The sequence below is a fragment of the Rana temporaria genome, chromosome 4, assembly GCF_905171775.1.
Source record: "Rana temporaria chromosome 4, aRanTem1.1, whole genome shotgun sequence".
Taxonomy (NCBI): domain Eukaryota; kingdom Metazoa; phylum Chordata; class Amphibia; order Anura; family Ranidae; genus Rana; species Rana temporaria.
The window spans coordinates 5606798-5626178 of record NC_053492.1 but is presented as its reverse complement, the minus strand read 5'-3'; the positions used below and the strand labels follow the sequence as shown (position 1 = coordinate 5626178).

Below are 19381 nucleotides of genomic sequence, written 5' to 3'. Positions count from 1 at the left end.
GCTGCATTTGATGGGGCACAGTGGCTGCATTTGATGGGGCACAGTGGCTGCATTTGATGGGGCACAGTGGCTGCATATAATGGGGCACAGTGGCTGCATATAATGGGGCACAGTGGCTGCATTTGATGGGGCACAGTGGCTGCATTTGATGGGGCACAGTGGCTGCATTTGCTGTTTTTGTTCAGTTTGATTGCTTCCCCCCAAAGAAATGTTGAGCACCAGTGTGAGCCAAAAGGCTTGCACTCACAGATACTCCACTGAAAAGTTATTAATTCTCATGTCACTTTTCAGAGGCATTTGACAGGCAGTGAGGAGGTGATATCTAATTTCCTCCCTGCCTGTTTAAAACCTCAGCCAGTCCCTCCAGATATTTCACTTTGTACTCCACCTTATTTTTATTACTCTCTATAGGTATTAGATGTTCTCTCACCTTATTCTTTGCACATCTAATACATAATGAGAGTTCTGGAAATAAGGTGGAGTTCAAAGTGAATTTCTAAACCTAAGTGGAGAACCCCTTTCAGAAGATTTGAGGATATTATTAAACTCAGAGACTGGTGGACTTAGGCCATCATAAATAGATTGAAATTCTGCCAGTTCAGCAGAAATTTCAATCTATCAATGTGCAGACTGGTTATACAGACTGCGATCTATCAATTGACTTCAGTACAACAATGGGAAATGTCCAACGATTTCTCTCTGTTCCAGCAACGTGGAGTGATTTCTCTCTCTGTGCCACAAATGTGGAGCAGTCTCTCTCTCTGTGCGGGCATTCCATCATTAACCCCCGCCGCGTGCCCCCCCCCCCCCCCCCGGGCTGCTCAGTCTAAAATGCCCGGGCCTATTTTTTGTCCCAGTCCGGGCCTGGGTGGAACGCACATTTGGCCTCCTGAAGTCCCGTTTCCGATGCCTGGATAAGTCCGGGGGGACCCTGTTGTATTCCCCAAACTTCGTGTGCCAGATCATCGGTGCATGTTGCGTGCTGCACAACTACGCCATGAGAAAGAGCCTGGAGATTGACCTATGTGATGACCTGACCCCCCAACCACACAGTCCCCCCCCTAACCGAGGGTACCCCGTCTGCTGAGGGAGCAGCAGTCAGAAGACGCCTCACAGAAGACATGTTTGCACGTTAAACACACACATTCATCATGGCACAAGGAGAATGCAAGCATGCACACCACTGTGGTCCCTAGCTCACACACACCACATCCACTTCACATTGGATTAGCCCAAGTCCACCATGCAGGACTTGGGAGCAGCAACGCCACGCCAAGGCTCCAATTATGTCGCTGTACATTCATACCACATTCACACAGGTCGTGGGGATCACTTCTCCCCAACGACCGAGGGTGACACCCCTTAATGGCAGGAGTGTCACCCCCCCATTCACACACCAGTCACACTGTAGCCAGCACTCCTCATCGTGTGCTTTAAAAAATACAAAAAAGGCTCATGACCTGAGCATTAAACAAAAAAACTCATATCCTGAGTCCCAAAAAAATAAAGCCACTCATTTGGGCTGATGGGGGCTGCGCCTGGTGGCAGCTCTCTGGCTCCTCAGCTGCCTGGGGGGAGCCTGGGGTGGGGGGACATCTGGAGGTGGCTCATCCCCGGGTGTGCCACTCCTGGCAGGTAATGCCTGCCTGCCCTCCAAGGCCACGGCAATTCAGCTCAGGAAGTAATTTGTCTGGGCCTGCATCCTAAGCTGGTGGGTGACGTTATGCCGCTGGTTGCGCTGCCTCTGCCTCCCCTCCTCCTGGATGGCAGCCGTGTTGGCGTTGACGGCCTCAGTGAGTGTCTGAACCTCTGCCACAAGGTTCACAGTGGTGGCCTGCAGCTCCCCCACGCAGGTCACCACTGCTGCACTATTGGCATTGCCATCCAGCACTGCATCATATATCTGGGCAGTGTTATGTGCCACCTGCTGCAGGTGCCCGGCTATCTCCCCCATATGCCGGGTCTGCTGGCCCTGGTCCAGGGCTAGTTGGTCCTGGACACTTAAAGGTACACCCCTGGTCTTCCTTGTCGCCTTTCTTGGGGCAGAAGACGCTTGCGAGCGGGTGTAGGGTGAGCCCCTTGAGGGGGTTCCCCTGCTGGTGGCAGACACAGAGGGGCTTCCCCTGATGGGAGGGGAGTTGTGAGAGGGCCCAGGCAGAACACTGGACTCCTCTATAATCAGGCCTATCTGCCCAAGGTCCACCGACTCCTCCACCACCTCCTCGAGAGGAGAGGTGTGGGCACTCCCCTCCACCGCTGGATCTACGGGGTCTGGCTGAGGCTGATCCGGGGACGATGTTGTGGGACGGCCACTGGCAGCAGATGGGCCCGCTCCCTCCTGCACATGTGTGGATGACACAAAGCAGTCACATGTTGGGGGACCCACACACTTGTCACATGTTCCCTTCCACCCCCTCACATGCTACACACCGGTAGGGGATATAAAACACCTTGAGGCATCATCACGGGAATCGAAGCCCTCAACTCCCTCCAACTGCTCCCTCTGCAGACACCGGCGACCATCTCCTCATCCGGGGTCAAAATAATATTGCAGGGTGGTCCACCCCCCCGTGCCACTCTGGTGCTTACGAATGGCGGACAGCTTCTCCGGCACACGGAGCTTCAAGTCATTCATCTTCTTGTTAATGTCCTTGGCGCTGCGGGTGGCATTGCCAAGGGCACTAACTTCTGTCGCGATAGTCTCCAGGATTTCCTGCTTCCTGGCGCGACTGGTATCCCGAATCTGGGCACCATGGAGGAACGTATCATATCTCTCCATGCCAGCAATGACGATTGCCCTCTCCTGGGGAGAACAATTCCTCTTCCTCTTGCTGACTGTAGCAGCCATAGCACAGCAAAATAGCCCAGGAAAAAAGAACAGCAAAATTACCTTGCTCATGGGGGGGAAAAGCAGGATGTAATTTTGCGTCGGACGGGCGCATGTCTGGGCGTATTTTTGCATAAGTTCACACCCACTTACACTTACGCCGGCTTACGCCTTCAAATTTACGTTACGCCGGCGCAACGTGGAGAGCAAGTGCTTTGTGAATCGTGGCCCGGATTCAGAGAGCAATTGCGCCTGCGTAACCATAGTTACGCAGCGCAATTGCTTACTTGCGCCGGCGTAACGAATGCTCCTGATTCAGGAACCTTGTTACGCCGACTGCAGCCTAAGATATGCGTGGCATAAGGCTCTTATGCCCGCATATCTTAGGCTGCATTCTTGCGATGGCCGCTAGGTGGCGTTCCCGTTGTGCTCAGCGTATAGTATGCAAATTGCATACTAACGCCGATTCACAACGTTACGCGAGCCCTGCGTACGCAGTTTACGTACGGCGGTTTTCGCATAAGGCTGCCCTTGCTATTAGCAGGAGCAGCCCATGTTACGTATACCCGTCGTTCCCGCGTTGCAAAATTTGAACTTTACGTAGTTTGCGTAAGTGAATCGTGAATGGCGCTGGACGCCATTCACGTTCACTTTGAAGCAAATGACGTCCTTGCGACGTCATTTGCCGCAATGCACGTCGGGAAAGTTTCCCGACGGAGCATGCGCTCTACGATCGGCGCGGGAACGCGCCTAATTTAAATGATTCCCGCCCCCTACGGGATCATTTAAATTGCGCGCGCTTACGCCGGGCATTTTGCCGGAGCGCCCACGCAATTAACGGAGCTACTGCTCCGTGAATCGCGGGTAGCGCAGAAAATTTGCGGGGGCGCAGGGCAAAAACGTTGCCCTGCGCCTCCGTAAAAACTGCGCAAAGGTACCTGAATCTGCCCCCGTGTAGTTACCTCTCTGACTTATCCCGGCGTAGCGCATATACGTTGCGTTACGCCGGCACAAAGATGCGCCCATCTACCTGAATCTAGCTAATACAGTACGTACACACACAGCACAAGGCCGTGTTCAGACTATGAGACATTTCTCATGATGCAGTTCCTCTGATCTCCACAAGATGGTGATCTCACGTCTACCCAGACAGGAAAACTCTATGGAAGACAGGAAGTGATGTCAGACACAGACAGAAAGTTTCGGGTGAGAGGTGAGTCGGGAGGAAGTAGAGAGAGGACATTGCTGGAAGTGGCAGCAGAGGAGGTAATAAGATCTTATTTTCTATTTACACCCAGTAACCCCCGTCATGTCCGTCCTCTTCCTCCATAGTCACTGTGACGTCTTTTATCTCCAGCAGATGATGATACATACTAGTGGCGGCTGGTGCTCAAAATTTTTGGGAGGCGCAAACAAACACCTGAATAGGGGGTGGCTACAGAGCCCATGGCTAGATTCATGCACTACACAGAGGGGGTGGCGCCCGTGCTCCCTTAATGGACACACTGCCACTGATACACACAGTTAGCTGGATTCAGGTAGATGCGCGCATTTTTACAGCGGTGTAGCATTTCGTATTTACGCTACGCCGCCGTAAATCAGAGAGGCAAGTGCTGTATTCACAAAGCACTTGCCTCCTAAGTTATGGCAGCGTAGCGTAAATGGGGCCGGCGTAAGCGCGCCTAATTCAAATGAGGATGAGGGGGGCGTGTTTTATGTAAATAGAAGGTGACCCAACGTGATTGAGGTTTTTTACGAATAGCGCATGCGCCGTCCGTGTACATATCCCAGTGTGCATTGCTCCAAAGTACGACGCAAGGACGTATTGGTTTTGACGTGAATGTAAATTACATCCAGCCCCATTCACGGACGACTTACGCTAACGACGTACAAATTTCGACGCAGGAACGACGGCTATACTTAACATTGACTAGGCCACCTAGGGGACAGCTTTATCTTTAAGCCGGCGTACCTCTTACGGAAACGGCGTATCTTTTCTGCGACGGGCGCACGTACGTTCGTGAATCGGCGTATCTAGGCATTTGCATATTCTACGCCGAACTCAACGGAAGCGCCACCTAGCGGCCAGCGTAAATATTGCACCCTAAGATACGACGGCGTAGGAGACTTACGCCGCTCATATCTTAGCCTAATTTAAGCGTATCTGGTTTTCAGAATACGCCTAAAGTTAGGACGGCGTAGATTCAGAGTTACGTCAGCGTATCTACTGATACGCCGGCGTAAAGCTTTCTGAATCTAGCTAATAGTGTGGAAACCTAGATTAACCCCTTCAGGTGCAGAAGAGTTCCCCACTTACAGGGCCGGAACATTCTCTTCATTTTGGAGATGTGTCACCTTTCCCACCAATCATCTTCTCACCTCATCAGTCTATACTAACGGGTTATACGGTTATACAACTTTTATTAGTGGCGGGGGTTGTTTTTTTAGGAGAGATTGGAATATGTATGTATTTATTTTATAAGATTCAAATAGAAAGAAAGAGGGAAAAATATAATTTGTAGTGAATGTCCTGAAAACTGATATCTCCATAATGATCCCAGTCTCAGATCTTCCTTCTAAAATGTGATCAGTTAAGTCTCCAGAGATCACAGGAATATGATGTGTCCTGGTGAAGTCTAAAGACAAAGTTAATCTTTCAGTTTAGGAGAGGAGGGACGCACCCGGGAGAAATGAGCCTGCGTACAGGAACCTCACAGAGCGCCCCTCACATCTCCTCCTCCCAATGTCCCTTCAACCAGAGTCAGAGAATCCTGTGACATCACATTGACTTCACAGCTCCCCCTCCCAAAGTCCCTCCATGCAGAGTCAGAGAATCCTATGACATCATACCGACCTCACAGCTCCTCCTCCTAATGTCCCTCCATCCAGAGTCTATATGTCCTATGACATCGCACTGACCTCATAGCTCCTCCTCTCAATGTCCCTCCATCCAGAGTCAGAGAATCCTATGACATCACACTGACCTCACAGCTCCTCCTCCCAATGTCCCTCCATCCAGAGTCAGAGAATCCTATGACATCACAATGACCTTACAGCTCCTTTTTCCAATGTCCCTCCATCCAGCTCTTTTTTACGGTGGTCTTAGGATGTGGGCGGACCAAGTAGAACTGTTAATTCTAAATTTTATGTAATGATGTCCGCATTCCTTATACCAAGCCTTTAGCCTACAGAGTGTGGGGGTTCTTGAAGTGGAGCTTTAATAAAATGGAGACCTGACCAGAGAGGATAGGAGAGGGATTCTGGAAAAGTCTTTTGATTTTACTATTTGTGTTCTTATACTAGAGTTTTCCTCCTGTGAAGTCTGGAGATCCTATGATCATCACATTGCCTCCACCTCCCTCCCTGATAGAATAGAGAAATACAAAGAAGATTCTAGAAGTCACCAGAGAGATGATGGAGGAGAGGTGAGCGGTGCCGGGAATTCTGGGACATTATCCAGTAACAGACAAGGGATGTGTCTGGATGGTGACTGTATCATTGTGTGTGTCAGGTTCCTATAAGGTGTCAGGATGTCACTGTCTATTTCTCCATGGAGGAGTGGGAGTATTTAGAAGGACACAAGGATCTCTACAAGGACGTCATGATGGACAATCAGCAGCTCCTCACATCACCGGGTAAGAGGAGACTTTATTGTAAAGGAGAGAGCAGTACGGAGGCTCCACCTAGATCCCCCATCATCTGATAAACACATAGAAACAATGTATTCAGTCAGTGTGTGTGTTTCCTACAGATGGATCCAGTAATGGGAACCCACCAGAGAGATGTCCCCGTCCTCTGTATTCCCGGGATTCCACACAGGAAGGTCACACCATCCCTCACCATCATCAGGTAGGTCAGGAACAATTGCTAAAAGTATCATTAGGATCTGTACATATTCTGCATTGTTACCATTGATGTAATTTTTATTCTATATTCAGAGTGGAGACCTGAGAGAGTCTAAAGTTGAGGTTAAAGACGAGATAAAAGAGGAGGATGATGAGGATGGGGTGATGGAGGAGTCAGAGTTTCTAAAGGAGCACAAAGATCTGTACCAGGACACCATGGTGGAGTCCTCCAGCTACAGAAACCCACCAGAGAGATGTCCCCGTCCTCTGTATTCCACACAGGAAGGTCACACTATCCCTCACCATCATCAGGTACTGTAGATGAGGGACAATTATTGGTAGTTCTGATTTATACACAGCATGTTTGTTACAATGAATGTTTATTATATATTCAGAGTGGAAACCTCGGGGATGATAATATTGATGTTAAAGAAGAGTATAAAGAGGAGGATGAGGAGTATGGAGTAATGGAGGAGTTATCAGAAGGACACAAGGATATGATGGAGCCACCAAATACCAGGAACCCACCAGAGAGATGTCCCCGTCCTCTGTATTCCACACTGGTCAATATTAAAGAAGAGATAAAAGAGGAGCATGATGAGGGTGGGGTGATGGAGGAGTCAGAGTTTCTAAAAGAACACAAAGATCTGTACCAGGACACCATGGTGGAGTCATCCAACTACAGGAGCCCACCAGAGAGATGTCACCGTCCTCTGTATTCCCGGGATTCCACACAGGAAGGTCACATCATCCCTCACTGTTACAAGGTTGGTGGGACGGAGGTTATAAAACACACTTATAGAGACACTGGCCCGGATTCAGAAAGAGATACAACGGTGTATCTCCTGATACGCCGTCGTATCTCTGAGTTCCGTCGGTCGTATTTATGCGCCTGATTCATAGAATCAGGTTACGCATAGATATCCCTAAGATCCGACAGGTGTAAGTGACTTACACCGTCGGATCTTAGGCTGCAATTCCAGGCCAGCCGCTAGGTGGTGCATCCGTATTATTACGCGAGGAACATGCAAATGAGGAGTTACACTGATTCAGATACGAACGACTGCCCGGCGCTTTTTTTTTTTCCTCGTTTGCGTTCGGCTTTTTCCGGCGTATAGTTACCCCTGCTATATGAGGCGTAGCTAATGTTAAGTATGGCCGTCGTTCCCGCGCCGAGTTTTGAAATTTTACGTCGTTTGCGTAAGTCGTTTGTGAATACGGATGGACGTAATTTACGTTCCCGTCGATACCAATGACGTCCTTGTGACGTCATTTAGAACAATGCACTCTGGGATTCTTTTGGGACGGCGCGTGCGCAGTTCGGTCGGCGCGGGGGCGCGCTTCATTTAAATGATACACGCCCCCTACCCGACAAATTTGAATTCCGCCGGGGGATTTACGATACGCCGCCGCAACTTTACAGGCAAGTGCTTTGTGAATAAAGCACTTGCCTGAAAAACTTGCGGCGGCGTAACGTAAATCAGATAGGTTACGCGGATCTAAAGATCCGCTCACCTATCTGAATCTACCCCAATGTGTGGATTTTATATGTGATATCGCAATAACAAAGCCTATATCTTACAGATGATATTTTCTTGATTTAGAGTGGAGATCCAATCGATATAGAATTTGAGGTGAAATCAGAAGAAGAAGAGAGGTGTGTGAGGGATGATCAGCAGTCTATGGAGGAGGATGGAATAACGGGGACATTTATAGAGGAGGACACTCCTACAGAGATCAGCACAGGTGGGTCATTAACACTAAATCCATTCCTCCACCCATACTGCTCACTGATTGGTCCAGAGTAGGGTGGGGACTGGGTGATAATCTTCCTTCTTTGTGCTGCAGACACAATTTATGTCTCTAGACTGGATTAATGGAGATTCTGGGGTTCAGCTGGCAGCAACATATTGATTTTCACCATAGATGTTGCTCTACTTGGGTAATTTGTGCATGTGTCTTAGGTCTTCTGCCCCATACCTGGGTCTAGCATGATTTCTAACAGAACAATTCTCCCAGGATTACTTGCTCTGTTGTCTGCTGGCTGTGCCAGGTGGAGGGAAATGTCTGTATAGTCTCAGACCCAAGTCACAGAGTGCAGTCTCAGGAGATGGGAGGCAGCGGGGTGGGATCTTTGCAACTTGTCTCATGTAAACATTTAATCTTCCACTGATTACTGAATACCAATATTATGTGTCCTGACCCTTACACTGTATAATTTATATTGTACATTACATACTCCTGACCTCTGCACTATATACTCTGGCCCAGATTCTCAAAGAAGTTACGCCGGCGTATCTCGAGATGCGCGGCGTAAGTGTATATATACGCCAGCGTATCTATGCGCCGTACCCACAGAACCAGATACGCCTGAAAATAGGCTTCTTCCGACCAACGTAACTTTTCTACGCCGGCGTAGCGTGGGCGCATATTTACGCTGGGCGGATTGACTTCCTATTCAAATATGCAAATGAGGGAGATACGTCGATTCCCGAACGTACGTCCGCCCGACGCAGGCTACGCGCGGTGTGCGTAAGCTGTACGTTCGGCCTAAAGTTACCCCTCATAAAGCAGGGGTAACTTTGCGCCAGACGTGTGCAGGTCAGCTGGAGAGCAGCTTCAGCAGCACCGTTATGGATGAGCTAAGCAACCACACTTGCAGGACAACACATCTGTATGCCAACATGCCAGGGACAGGCATGGTCATAGCACTACTAGCATGAATGTCTTTGGTGTATCGCATCTTCAGATTCAACACTGATGCCATCCTGGAATTAGCCACAACCCTGCAGGATGACATCACCAGCCAGACACACCGCTCACATGCAGTGCAGCCACTGGTCAAGGTACTGGCAACACTGCATTTCCTCGCCAGTGGATCTTTTCAGCATACAAGTGGAGTTGTGGCTGGGATGTCACAAACCAGCATGAGCAGATGTGTACACCAGGTTTTCATCTGCATTCCTCAGACGCATGTCCCACCACATCATCAGACCCACCCAGGAGCACCTGCGGAATAAGGCAATGGCGTATTTTGTCAGAATTGCAGGATTCCCACGCACCGTGGGGGCCATTGATTGCACACATGTGGCACTACGGGCCCCCCATGCCACAGAGCACATATACCGCAATCGGAAGCACTGGCATTCCATCAACGTACAGGTGATAGTCGATGGCCAAGGCCTCATATGGCACGTCCATGCCAAACACCCCGGGTCCAGCCACGACAGCTACATATACCGTCAAAGCACCATCCCAACAAAATTTGAACAGGACGTGTATGGGGACAGCTGGCTGGTTGGTGAGTGACATGGGAGTCAGGCATGACTGTCCGACCCCATGATGCAGACATCACGAGGGGCACATGCATGACTGACATCCTCCTGTTTTTTCCCTTCCAGGTGACTCTGCATATGCACTTGGACCCCATCTCATGACTCCATTCCGGGATCCCCAAACCACAGGAGAGCAAAACTACAATGGACCCTGTTGTATTCCCCAAACTTTGTGTGCCAGATCATCGGGGGAAGGTTGCTTTCTGCACAACTTTGCCGAGAGAAAGGACCTGGAGATTGACATACGTGATGACCTGACCCCCGAACTAGACATTCCCCCCCCTGCCCGAGGCTACCCCATCTGCTGAGGGAACAGCAGTCAGGAGTTGCTTCGTGGAATGTATCTTTGCACGTTAAACACACACATTCATCATGGCACAAGGAGAATGCATGCATGCACACCACTGTGGTCCCTAGCTCACACACACCACATCACATTGGATTAGCCCAAGTCCACCATGCAGGACTTGGGAGCAGCAACGCCACGCCAAGGCTCCAATTATGTGGCTGACCATTCATACCATATTCACACGGGTCGTGGGGATCACTTCTCCCCAACGACCGAGGGTGACACCCCTTTGCTGGCAGTAGTGTCACTCCCCCATTTACACACCAGTCACCTTATAATCTGCACGCCTCACCATGTGCAGTACTTGTAAAAAATAAAATAAAAAAACTCCTGACCTGAGGAAAATGAAACAAAGCTCATTACCTGAGCAAAAATAAACAAAAACGCTATTCACCAAAGCCAAAAAAAGGAAAATCCAAAAAATCAGGTGCCCTGTCGTGGACCAAGTCTGCTGCCACGGACACGGCCACAGCTCCGTAAGTGCCTGGTAGAAGGCTCAGGTGGGGGGCATCAGGTGGAGGAGCATCCACCGGTCTCTCCCTGGCTGGAGGCCTGCCCTCTAAAGCCACGGCAATGCGGGTGAGGATGGTATTAGTCTCTGCCTGCACCTGCTGCGACTGTCTCCCCTCCGCCTCAATGGCAGCTGTGTTGCCCTGGACGGCCTCAGTCAGGGACCTCACCTCTGCCACGAGGGTAGCCGCTGTGGCCTGCAGCTCCCCTAGGCAGGTAATCACAGCTGCAGTGTTGCCAGACACATCTTGCAGGGCGTCATTGATGTGTCCCGTGGAGGCCAGGCTGTCTGCCACTCGCCTCATCTCCGCAGCCATCTCACCCATATGGCAGGTCTGAGAGTCCTGGGCCCTGGTTATATTTTCGGGCAGGAAGTCAGGAACCCCCCTGGTCTTCCTGGGGCCAGGAGAGGCTTGAGGCCTGGCATAGGGGGAGGGACTTAAGTGAGTAGGTGTGATGGGGATGGATCCGGAGGGGCTGGAAGAGATGGGGCTTGACGTCCAGGACGGATCAGCCGAGAGGGAGGACCCTTCCAAATACAGGGACACCTCCTCACCCATATGGAGCGCATCCTCCTCAATCACCTCTTCAGTGGAGTTCTGGGCACCACTCCCCTCCACCAGTGCCTCTTGGTTTCCCAGGGGGTCAGGGGCATGATGATCAGGGGATGAAGGTGTGGGACGGGCAGAGGCACCAGATGGCCCAGCTCCCTCCTGGACATCTGCAGATGACACAAAAAATTCACATGTTGGTGGACCCACACACTTGTCACATGTTCCCTTCCACCCCCTCACATGCTACACACCAGATAGGAGAAAAAACACACTTACCTGTCCTCAAGGCCAGCTCAACTGAGTCATAGCCCTCAACTCCCTCCACTTGCTCCCTCTCAAGGCACCGGGCAACCACCTTCTCCACAGAAGTCAGCCGAATAGTAGAGGCTGGTCCACCACCAGTGCCCCTGGCATGCCTTCTCATATTGCCCAGCTTCTCCTTGACCTTCCTGCGCAGGTCATTAATTTTCTTGGCAATGTCCTGGGGCCTCCTCACCTCATTCCCTAGGGCATTGACCTGGGTGGTTATCCGCATCAGGATCTCATCCCTCTTCCCCTTGCTGGTGTCCTTACTCTGTGCCCCATGGAGGCGAGCATCATATCTCTCCATGGCTGATATTATGATGGCCCTCTCCTCTGGGGAGAAGTTTTTCTTCCTACTCCCACTACGCCGAGCAGACATGGTCAACAGGAAGAGAGCAAAAGTGCTTACACCACTAACAAACAGACGGGTGTACTTTTTCACTCAACGGGCGCATGCCTGGGCGTATTTATGCCCTGGACGTAAACGGTGGGCCGGCGTATCTCAGGATTTATGCCGGGTAGTTGTGAGCATGCGCAGAGGGGTGCGGGACATACGGTCACGGCGCATGCGCCATTAGTTCGGCCCTTTATTTGCATGGGGTCACGCTTCATTTAAATGGATCACGCCCACTTCCTTCCTACTTTGAATTACGCCGGCTTACGCCAACGATTTTACGTTACGCCGGCGCAAAATTGGACGCATTTGCTTTGAGAATACTGTTGTGCTTTTTTAAGGTCATATTTACCCGCACAGTAATTTTACTTTGAATTCTTTTATAACGAAGATGCTTTTAAATACAAGACAATCTATATGCCATAGTCTGTAATATGAAACTTATTCACGGAGACGTATTATCATACAAAATATTAATAATTTGTCTACCAATAAATTAGCTATTTACATGAAATTAAAAGACCAAATGCGTTACATTAACGACTTGAAAATCAATAAAATACCCCCAAAATGGGCATGCAATACCTTTGATTTGTGTCATGGTAAGTTCTCAAGATAACTTTATGTAAATGACAATGAAACAAAAGCGTCTATTTCATATGCCCAATCGTTACTATACTGCAGGTAAGTAAATGATTAACATATGAAATATATTGGACGTTTGTTTTGTCAATAAAATTAGAACTATGTAAAAATAAAAATATAATAAAAATTTTACTTTTTAAGGAAAAATTATTAGTTATCGGTAATGAGAACAAATCATAACTACAGGATATTCAATACTTCACCATTTCAACATTTCTAGGGAACAACAATAGATTTGAGATAAAATCAAAAATGACATAGTTACCAATTCCCAAGGTGGCTATTTCCTATTGGCAAGTGACCAGAGCTAAAATCGTTGCAGTCTTCATGCATAGTGCAAGCGTGCCCTCATCCTCCCATTGAGCTTTAGATTGAGATCTCTTCTTTTCATTTTAAGCCTCCTCTTCTATCTCATGGGTTTCCCTTTTTATATTGATTAAAACAATAGGACTATAAAGATTATACTGAGTTCTGCCCATCTGACAACTGTCCTTAACTCATAGGCCTGTGGCACATATGGGCGTTCCTGTCAAGACGTGTTTGGTTTCTATTGGCTGACAGCTTAATAATTGACTTGTTCTCTGGGCTTGGAGAACCTCGAGTAATATTACTTCCAGCCACTAGGTGTCTCACCTTTATTGTGAGATCATCTATACGTTGGATATTTATATTTTTGGGTAAACTATCGACCCACATCTATATACATCTATGTATGACTCTGGTATCTTTATATTATATAAAATACAATTAGTATACTGTTGATTTTCATATAATATGTTCCTATATTCCTTTATAAATGTTTTTTCCCAAAACAGTCTTTTCAATCAATGCATAGGTTACATCTCTCAATCAAATGCAAAATAATTATTAATGTGGATACATGAATTATTTTGATATGTGTTTGATGGATATGTGTTACAGGTTAATTCACAATGTTTATATTCACAATGTGATATCTTTCATAATGTTGATTAGCTTATATAAAGCACTTCTATTTATAAAACAAATTTCTCATATAATTCTTTCTTCGAACAAAGTTCTACATTAATGGAATATCTCCCTTGGTCCTAAGATGTCATTGATAATCTACACATTACCTCTCTTTTATTTCACATCAACATATATTCTTTGACTACCCTGTGTATTAATACTTATATGTTGGTTTGTGAATTTTTGACATTAAACTGTCTCTTAATTAAGACAGGATACTAAGACCAGCTGTGTAAACAATTCATTTTCAGGGACTTTTGCTGGCCCATAAGCCATTGTTTTTAGGACAGCTAAAGTCAACATTTTTTTTTTTCATTAAAAGCTACTTCACAATGGAGATATCTTCTCCCTTGAAATTAGTTTAAACATTTTGTTTGGTGAGAAAGCCATTTCATTGTTCAGACTTTCACCCAGGCTTGTAAAAGTCATAAAAATAGCTAATGTATTGGGAACTTGGTCATCTGAGTCAAATGTTCCTTCTTCACCGACTGAATGACCTTCATATGTAATCGTTACGATCAAATTTGAGGTTTAATGGACTTCCCATATCTTTTTTGGAAAAATATTGAATATATTATTTTTATCGTCGCACAAAACTCACGACAATACGGACCTTACCTCTCTAAGTTACGTTGGCGTATATGAGATGCGCTACGCCGGCATAAAGATGCGCCGATCTACGTGAATCTGGGCCACAATGTTGTACATTACATTATTCTGATACTATAAAGTCCTATCTGTTGTATCTCATACAATGTGTTGTACATTATATAGTCCTGTCTTCTGCTCTCTCCCCTCTACCCACTGCTATATACACACATAGGGCCGGATTCAGATACATTGGCGTATCTGTCCGGCCCGCGTAATGTATCTCTGATACGTTACGCCGCTCTAACTTTGGGCGCAAGTTCTTTATTCACAAAGAACTTGCGCCCTTAGTTAGAGCGGCGTAGCGTATGTGTTGCGGCGTAAGGCCGCGTAATTCAAATGGGGATGTAGGGGGTGTGTTTTATTTAAATTTCCCTTGACCCCGCGTTTTTTACGTTTTACTTGAACGGCGCATGCGCCGTCCGCAAAATCTCCCAGTGTGCATTGCTCTAAATGACTTCACAAGGACGTCATTGCTTTCGACGTGAACATAAATTACGTCCAGCAGTATTCGCGAACGACTTACGCAAACAACGTAAAATTTCAAAACTCAGCGCGGGAACGACGGCCATACTTAACATTAGCTACCCCCCATATAGCAGGGGTAACTATACGCCGGAAAAAGCCGAACGCAAACGATGTAAAAAAAAAGCGCCGGGCGGTCGTTTCTGAATCGACATAACTCCTCATTTGCATATTCCTTGCGTAAACAAACGGAAGCGCCACCTAGCGGCCAGAGTGAGATTGCAGCCTAAGATCCGATGGTGTAAGTCACTTACACCTGTCGGATCTTAGGGATATCTATGCGTAACCTGATTCTATGAATCAGGCGCATAGATAGGACCGTCGGAACTCAGAGATACGACGGCGTATCAGGAGATACGCCATCGTATCTCTTTCTGAATCCAGCCCATAATATGTATCCTCTTTTGTTACACCCATTTTTTTAACAGCTGGACATTTTATATCTGATGATTTGATTGGAGCACAGACTTTTACATGTTGATAATAATGTGATAACATCCTCCAACTTTGGAACCTTAAACAAAAAGTGATAATGAGGGAGGAGTCATTAACCCTACGATGGTGGTCTTCAGGATCAGTCCAGTCTTCATCTTGGTTTTTCTTCCCCATCCTCACTCTCTGACCTCTGGTGGGGCTCAGCACCACAGTTATTTATGACTAAATCATGGACTAAATTTGGAAGTTCAGTACTTCTTGTGTTGGGAAGATGGCAATGAGTGATAGAGGGGGTGGGGACACTTGTCCTACAATTCTCTCATCACTGTCACTCCTATAAAAGACAGTTCTCGTTGTTTCCTTACTCTCTGACTAAGGTCAATGAATAAAGAAATTAACTGGTAGGAGATCAGAGGACCCATTTACTAGTTACCTTGAGGGGAAATTGTAAGATCCTCATAGACAAAGCTTCCTGATGTGGGTGGAGTCCTGGTTTAGGGGAACCAATCTGCTCATGTCTAATAATAATCTTTTTATTTCTATTTTAGTAGATGGACGGGAGATGAGGAAAACCTCAGAGGATTGCCTCACTTTGTCTCCAGACTATAAAGTAGAAGATGAGGACATCACACAGTATAGTCCAGGAGAAAACCCGGCTACCTCAAATGTCCATCCGGCACCACACAGTGTAGATGGACCATCGTATTCCTCTTATCCTGAGGAACCTCAGACTGTGAGGGACGGTGCCGTCCTTCCAACAGATAAGAGCTTTTCCTGTACTGAGTGCGGGAAGTGTTTCCAATTTAAATCCAATCTTAATGTACATAAAAGAACTCACACAGGGGAGAAGCCGTATTCTTGTCCTGAGTGTGGGAAATGTTTTTCAGTGAAGTCCACTCTTTACACACATCAGAGATCTCACACAGGGGAGAAGCCACATTCCTGTCCTGAGTGCGGGAAAGGTTTTTCACAAAAGTCCCATCTTTACATACATCAGAGATCTCACACAGGGGAGAAGCCACATTCCTGTCCTGAGTGCGGGAAATGTTTTTCGCATAAGTCCCATCTTTACACACATCAGAGATCTCACACAGGGGAGAAGCCATATACCTGTCCTGAGTGCGGGAAATGTTTTTCAGCCAAGTCCAGTCTTTGCAAACATCAGAGATCTCACACAGGGGAGAAGCCATATTCCTGTCTTGAGTGCGGGAAATGTTTTTCACAGAAGTTCAATCTTTACACCCATCAGAGAACTCACACAGGGGAGAAGCAGTTTTGCTGTCCTGATTGCAAGAAATGTTACTCACAGAAGTCTGATCTTATCAGACATCAGAAATCACACACTGGGGAGAAGCCGTATTCCTGTTCAGAGTGTGGAAAATGTTTTTCACGGAAGTCCCATCTTTCCACACATCAGAGATCTCACACAGGGGAGAGACCATATTCCTGTCCTGAGTGTGGGAAATGTTTTTCTCAGAAGTCCAGTCTTTCCACACATCAGAGATCTCACACGGGGGAGAAGCCACTTTCCTGTCCTGAGTGAGGGAATTGTTCCTCACTGAAGTCCTGTCTTCCTGTACATCAGGAATCCCACACAACCCTCGAGGTGTATTAGTGCCTTGAGTGTGGGAAATGTCTTCTATATGAATGTTGCTGGATATCACAGGTCTCATGTGGGGAAGAAGCACACCCTGATATACACCTCAGATATACTCCATGGCTGATCTTCATCATGTTAGAAACCGTTCATAAGGAGATCAGAGATCACCAAAGCCATGGATGAAGTGTTGTACTGTGTTGGCCGTTGATAGCAGTAGAAAAATAAAAACAGTTATTACCATTTTGTGGCCATTTATAAACACTTATGCCGCATACACACGGTCGGAATTTCCGATAAAAAAAAGTCAGTCATCGAATATTCCGACCGTGTGTATGCCCCATCGGACATTTTCCATCGGAAATTCTGACGGACTTAGAGAACATGTTCGTCTGTATGGAATTCCGACTGAGAAAAAAACATGCATGCTTGGAAACAATTCGACACATGCTTGGAAGCATTGAACTTCATTTTTCTAGGCTCATGTTGTACGTCACCACGTTTTTGACGGTCGGAATTTGGTGTGTCCGTGTTTATGCAAGACAGCTTGAGCGGAATTCTGTCGGAAATAACCATTGGAGTTTATTCCAATGGAAAAACCGGTCACTAAAACACTATTCAAAAAAAAAAAAGAAATAGTTGAATGAATGTGACCAGCATTCGCCCAGCCATGATGAATATCGGATGTATAGACAGACAAATAAACAAATGTTTCTTCCAAATAACAAAAGGTAGGAATCTGCAACAATGTTTGTTCAATCCCTGCAATGTACATAGATCCTCCAGAGGCGAATGTTTATTTCTCTGCAAAAGTGGGGTTACTCTTTAAAACACCCAAACATATATTTTCTGAAAGCAGAAGCCCTGCAGAATAGAATGGTGGTAGTTCCAATGTTTTATGTCACATGATGTTAGCTCAATGGTTTATTAAGTGTGAATTTTGGTAAAAAATAAACAATGTAATTTTAGCGCACATAAATGCAATATTTTACTAATTGTGTGTGCTGATGAAATTATGAAAAATGTTGGTACTCAAAAATGGGCCATAGGTGACACTGTAACTCTTTCCTGGCCATGGATATATACGGACCTACGCTTACAACTGGCCAGGTACATAAGAAGTACATCCATGGAATTCTCCCTTCTGCTATAAGCTCATGGTCTGCTGATCTTTATGTCCTCTCACAGCCGCTCTGCTTGTCTTCTAAGAGGAGTCCCCCAAGCGCTCACCTCCCCTTAACAGAGATCCATCTATGGCTCCCCTGCTGCTGACTTTTTCTTCAATCCCAGATTCTACTGCTTCAGAGGAACCACAGGGAGATCAACATGTCCCAATACATCCCACCCGCTGCTCAGACTCCCTTCCTTTTCACTTCCTACCAATCCCCTAGTGCCCCCACCCTTCAGTGCTGTTGACCGGCTGACTGCAGCAGCTGATGGGAGAAGATCAGTGCGGATGGAGAGGGGGGTTGGCATGTTTTTTTTTTACCAGCCCCTTACTGAAAAATGTGTCAGAATATTAATTTGGAATGAAGCAAACTGCAGATGTCTAATCCAAAACATGGTGTGATACATTTGCCTATATGTCTCAGTTTACTGCTCCCTGCTAGCCATATGGGTAGAGGTAGAAAGGAATTTCATGTGTGATTCATTCCTCTGACAGGTTATTGACGTGCTAATGTCCCCTCACTATTCTAAACGTTAATTGATCTATTGTGTTGTGTGAAGAAGATCTGTGTTTACCCTTAAAATATGTGTATTGTATCATCAGGCTAAATGATTAGAGAAGTGGTATGTTAATTATTCTTATTGCTTCAGTGTATTAATTAACTCCACTGATGTCTTTATCTAAAGAAACGTGTCTGCATGGTCGGCTCCGACTTGTCTCCTATAATCTGTATGGGAAACCCCACTGTGTGAGGGGGGGCGTTCCTAACAGGTTGTAACCACATATAAGCTGAGTTTTTGTGTCATTAAAGTGTCTTGTTCTAGCAGTAAGCTTGTCTCATGTGTGGCTTTCTGGGCGATTCCAGGGATATCCCTCCTCGTGGAATATTGGGGTGATTTTCGTTATGGGAAGAAGGGAACGTTGACGGGGATATCATACCGATACCGTCACAATTGGTTGGTAGCAGTGGGATTTTCCCTTCTATTCCCCTTCACACCCGGATTCCAAGCAGACACTGGAAGAACTACTGGAAGTTCGTGGAAGGATTGCTAGCAACAAAACCAAGCGGGTCATCATAGCAGAATCAATGGAGCTAGACCAGGAGAACGTGATTGCAGCAACGCCAGCAGTACAAGAGATGGAGACACCAGTGATTCAGGAGGAGTCACCAACCAACAAGCTAATGAGAGAGAAGCTAGCGTGGTTCGGCCCGAACCCAACGCCGGATGTGGTGCTGAAAGTGATGGACATGTTGG

General features: G+C 47.0%; 1 protein-coding gene across 1 annotated transcript; it reads left to right on the top strand.

The window, feature by feature from the left end:
• Nucleotides 1-16084: 16084 nt before the first annotated feature.
• Nucleotides 16085-16879, top strand: LOC120935842 (gastrula zinc finger protein XlCGF17.1-like; the record flags this gene model as incomplete). Its single annotated transcript, XM_040347896.1, has 1 exon — nucleotides 16085-16879. A coding segment is annotated over one exon (795 nt), but the record flags the coding sequence as incomplete, so codon positions are not given.
• Between the last annotated feature and the right edge of the window lie 2502 nt (nucleotides 16880-19381).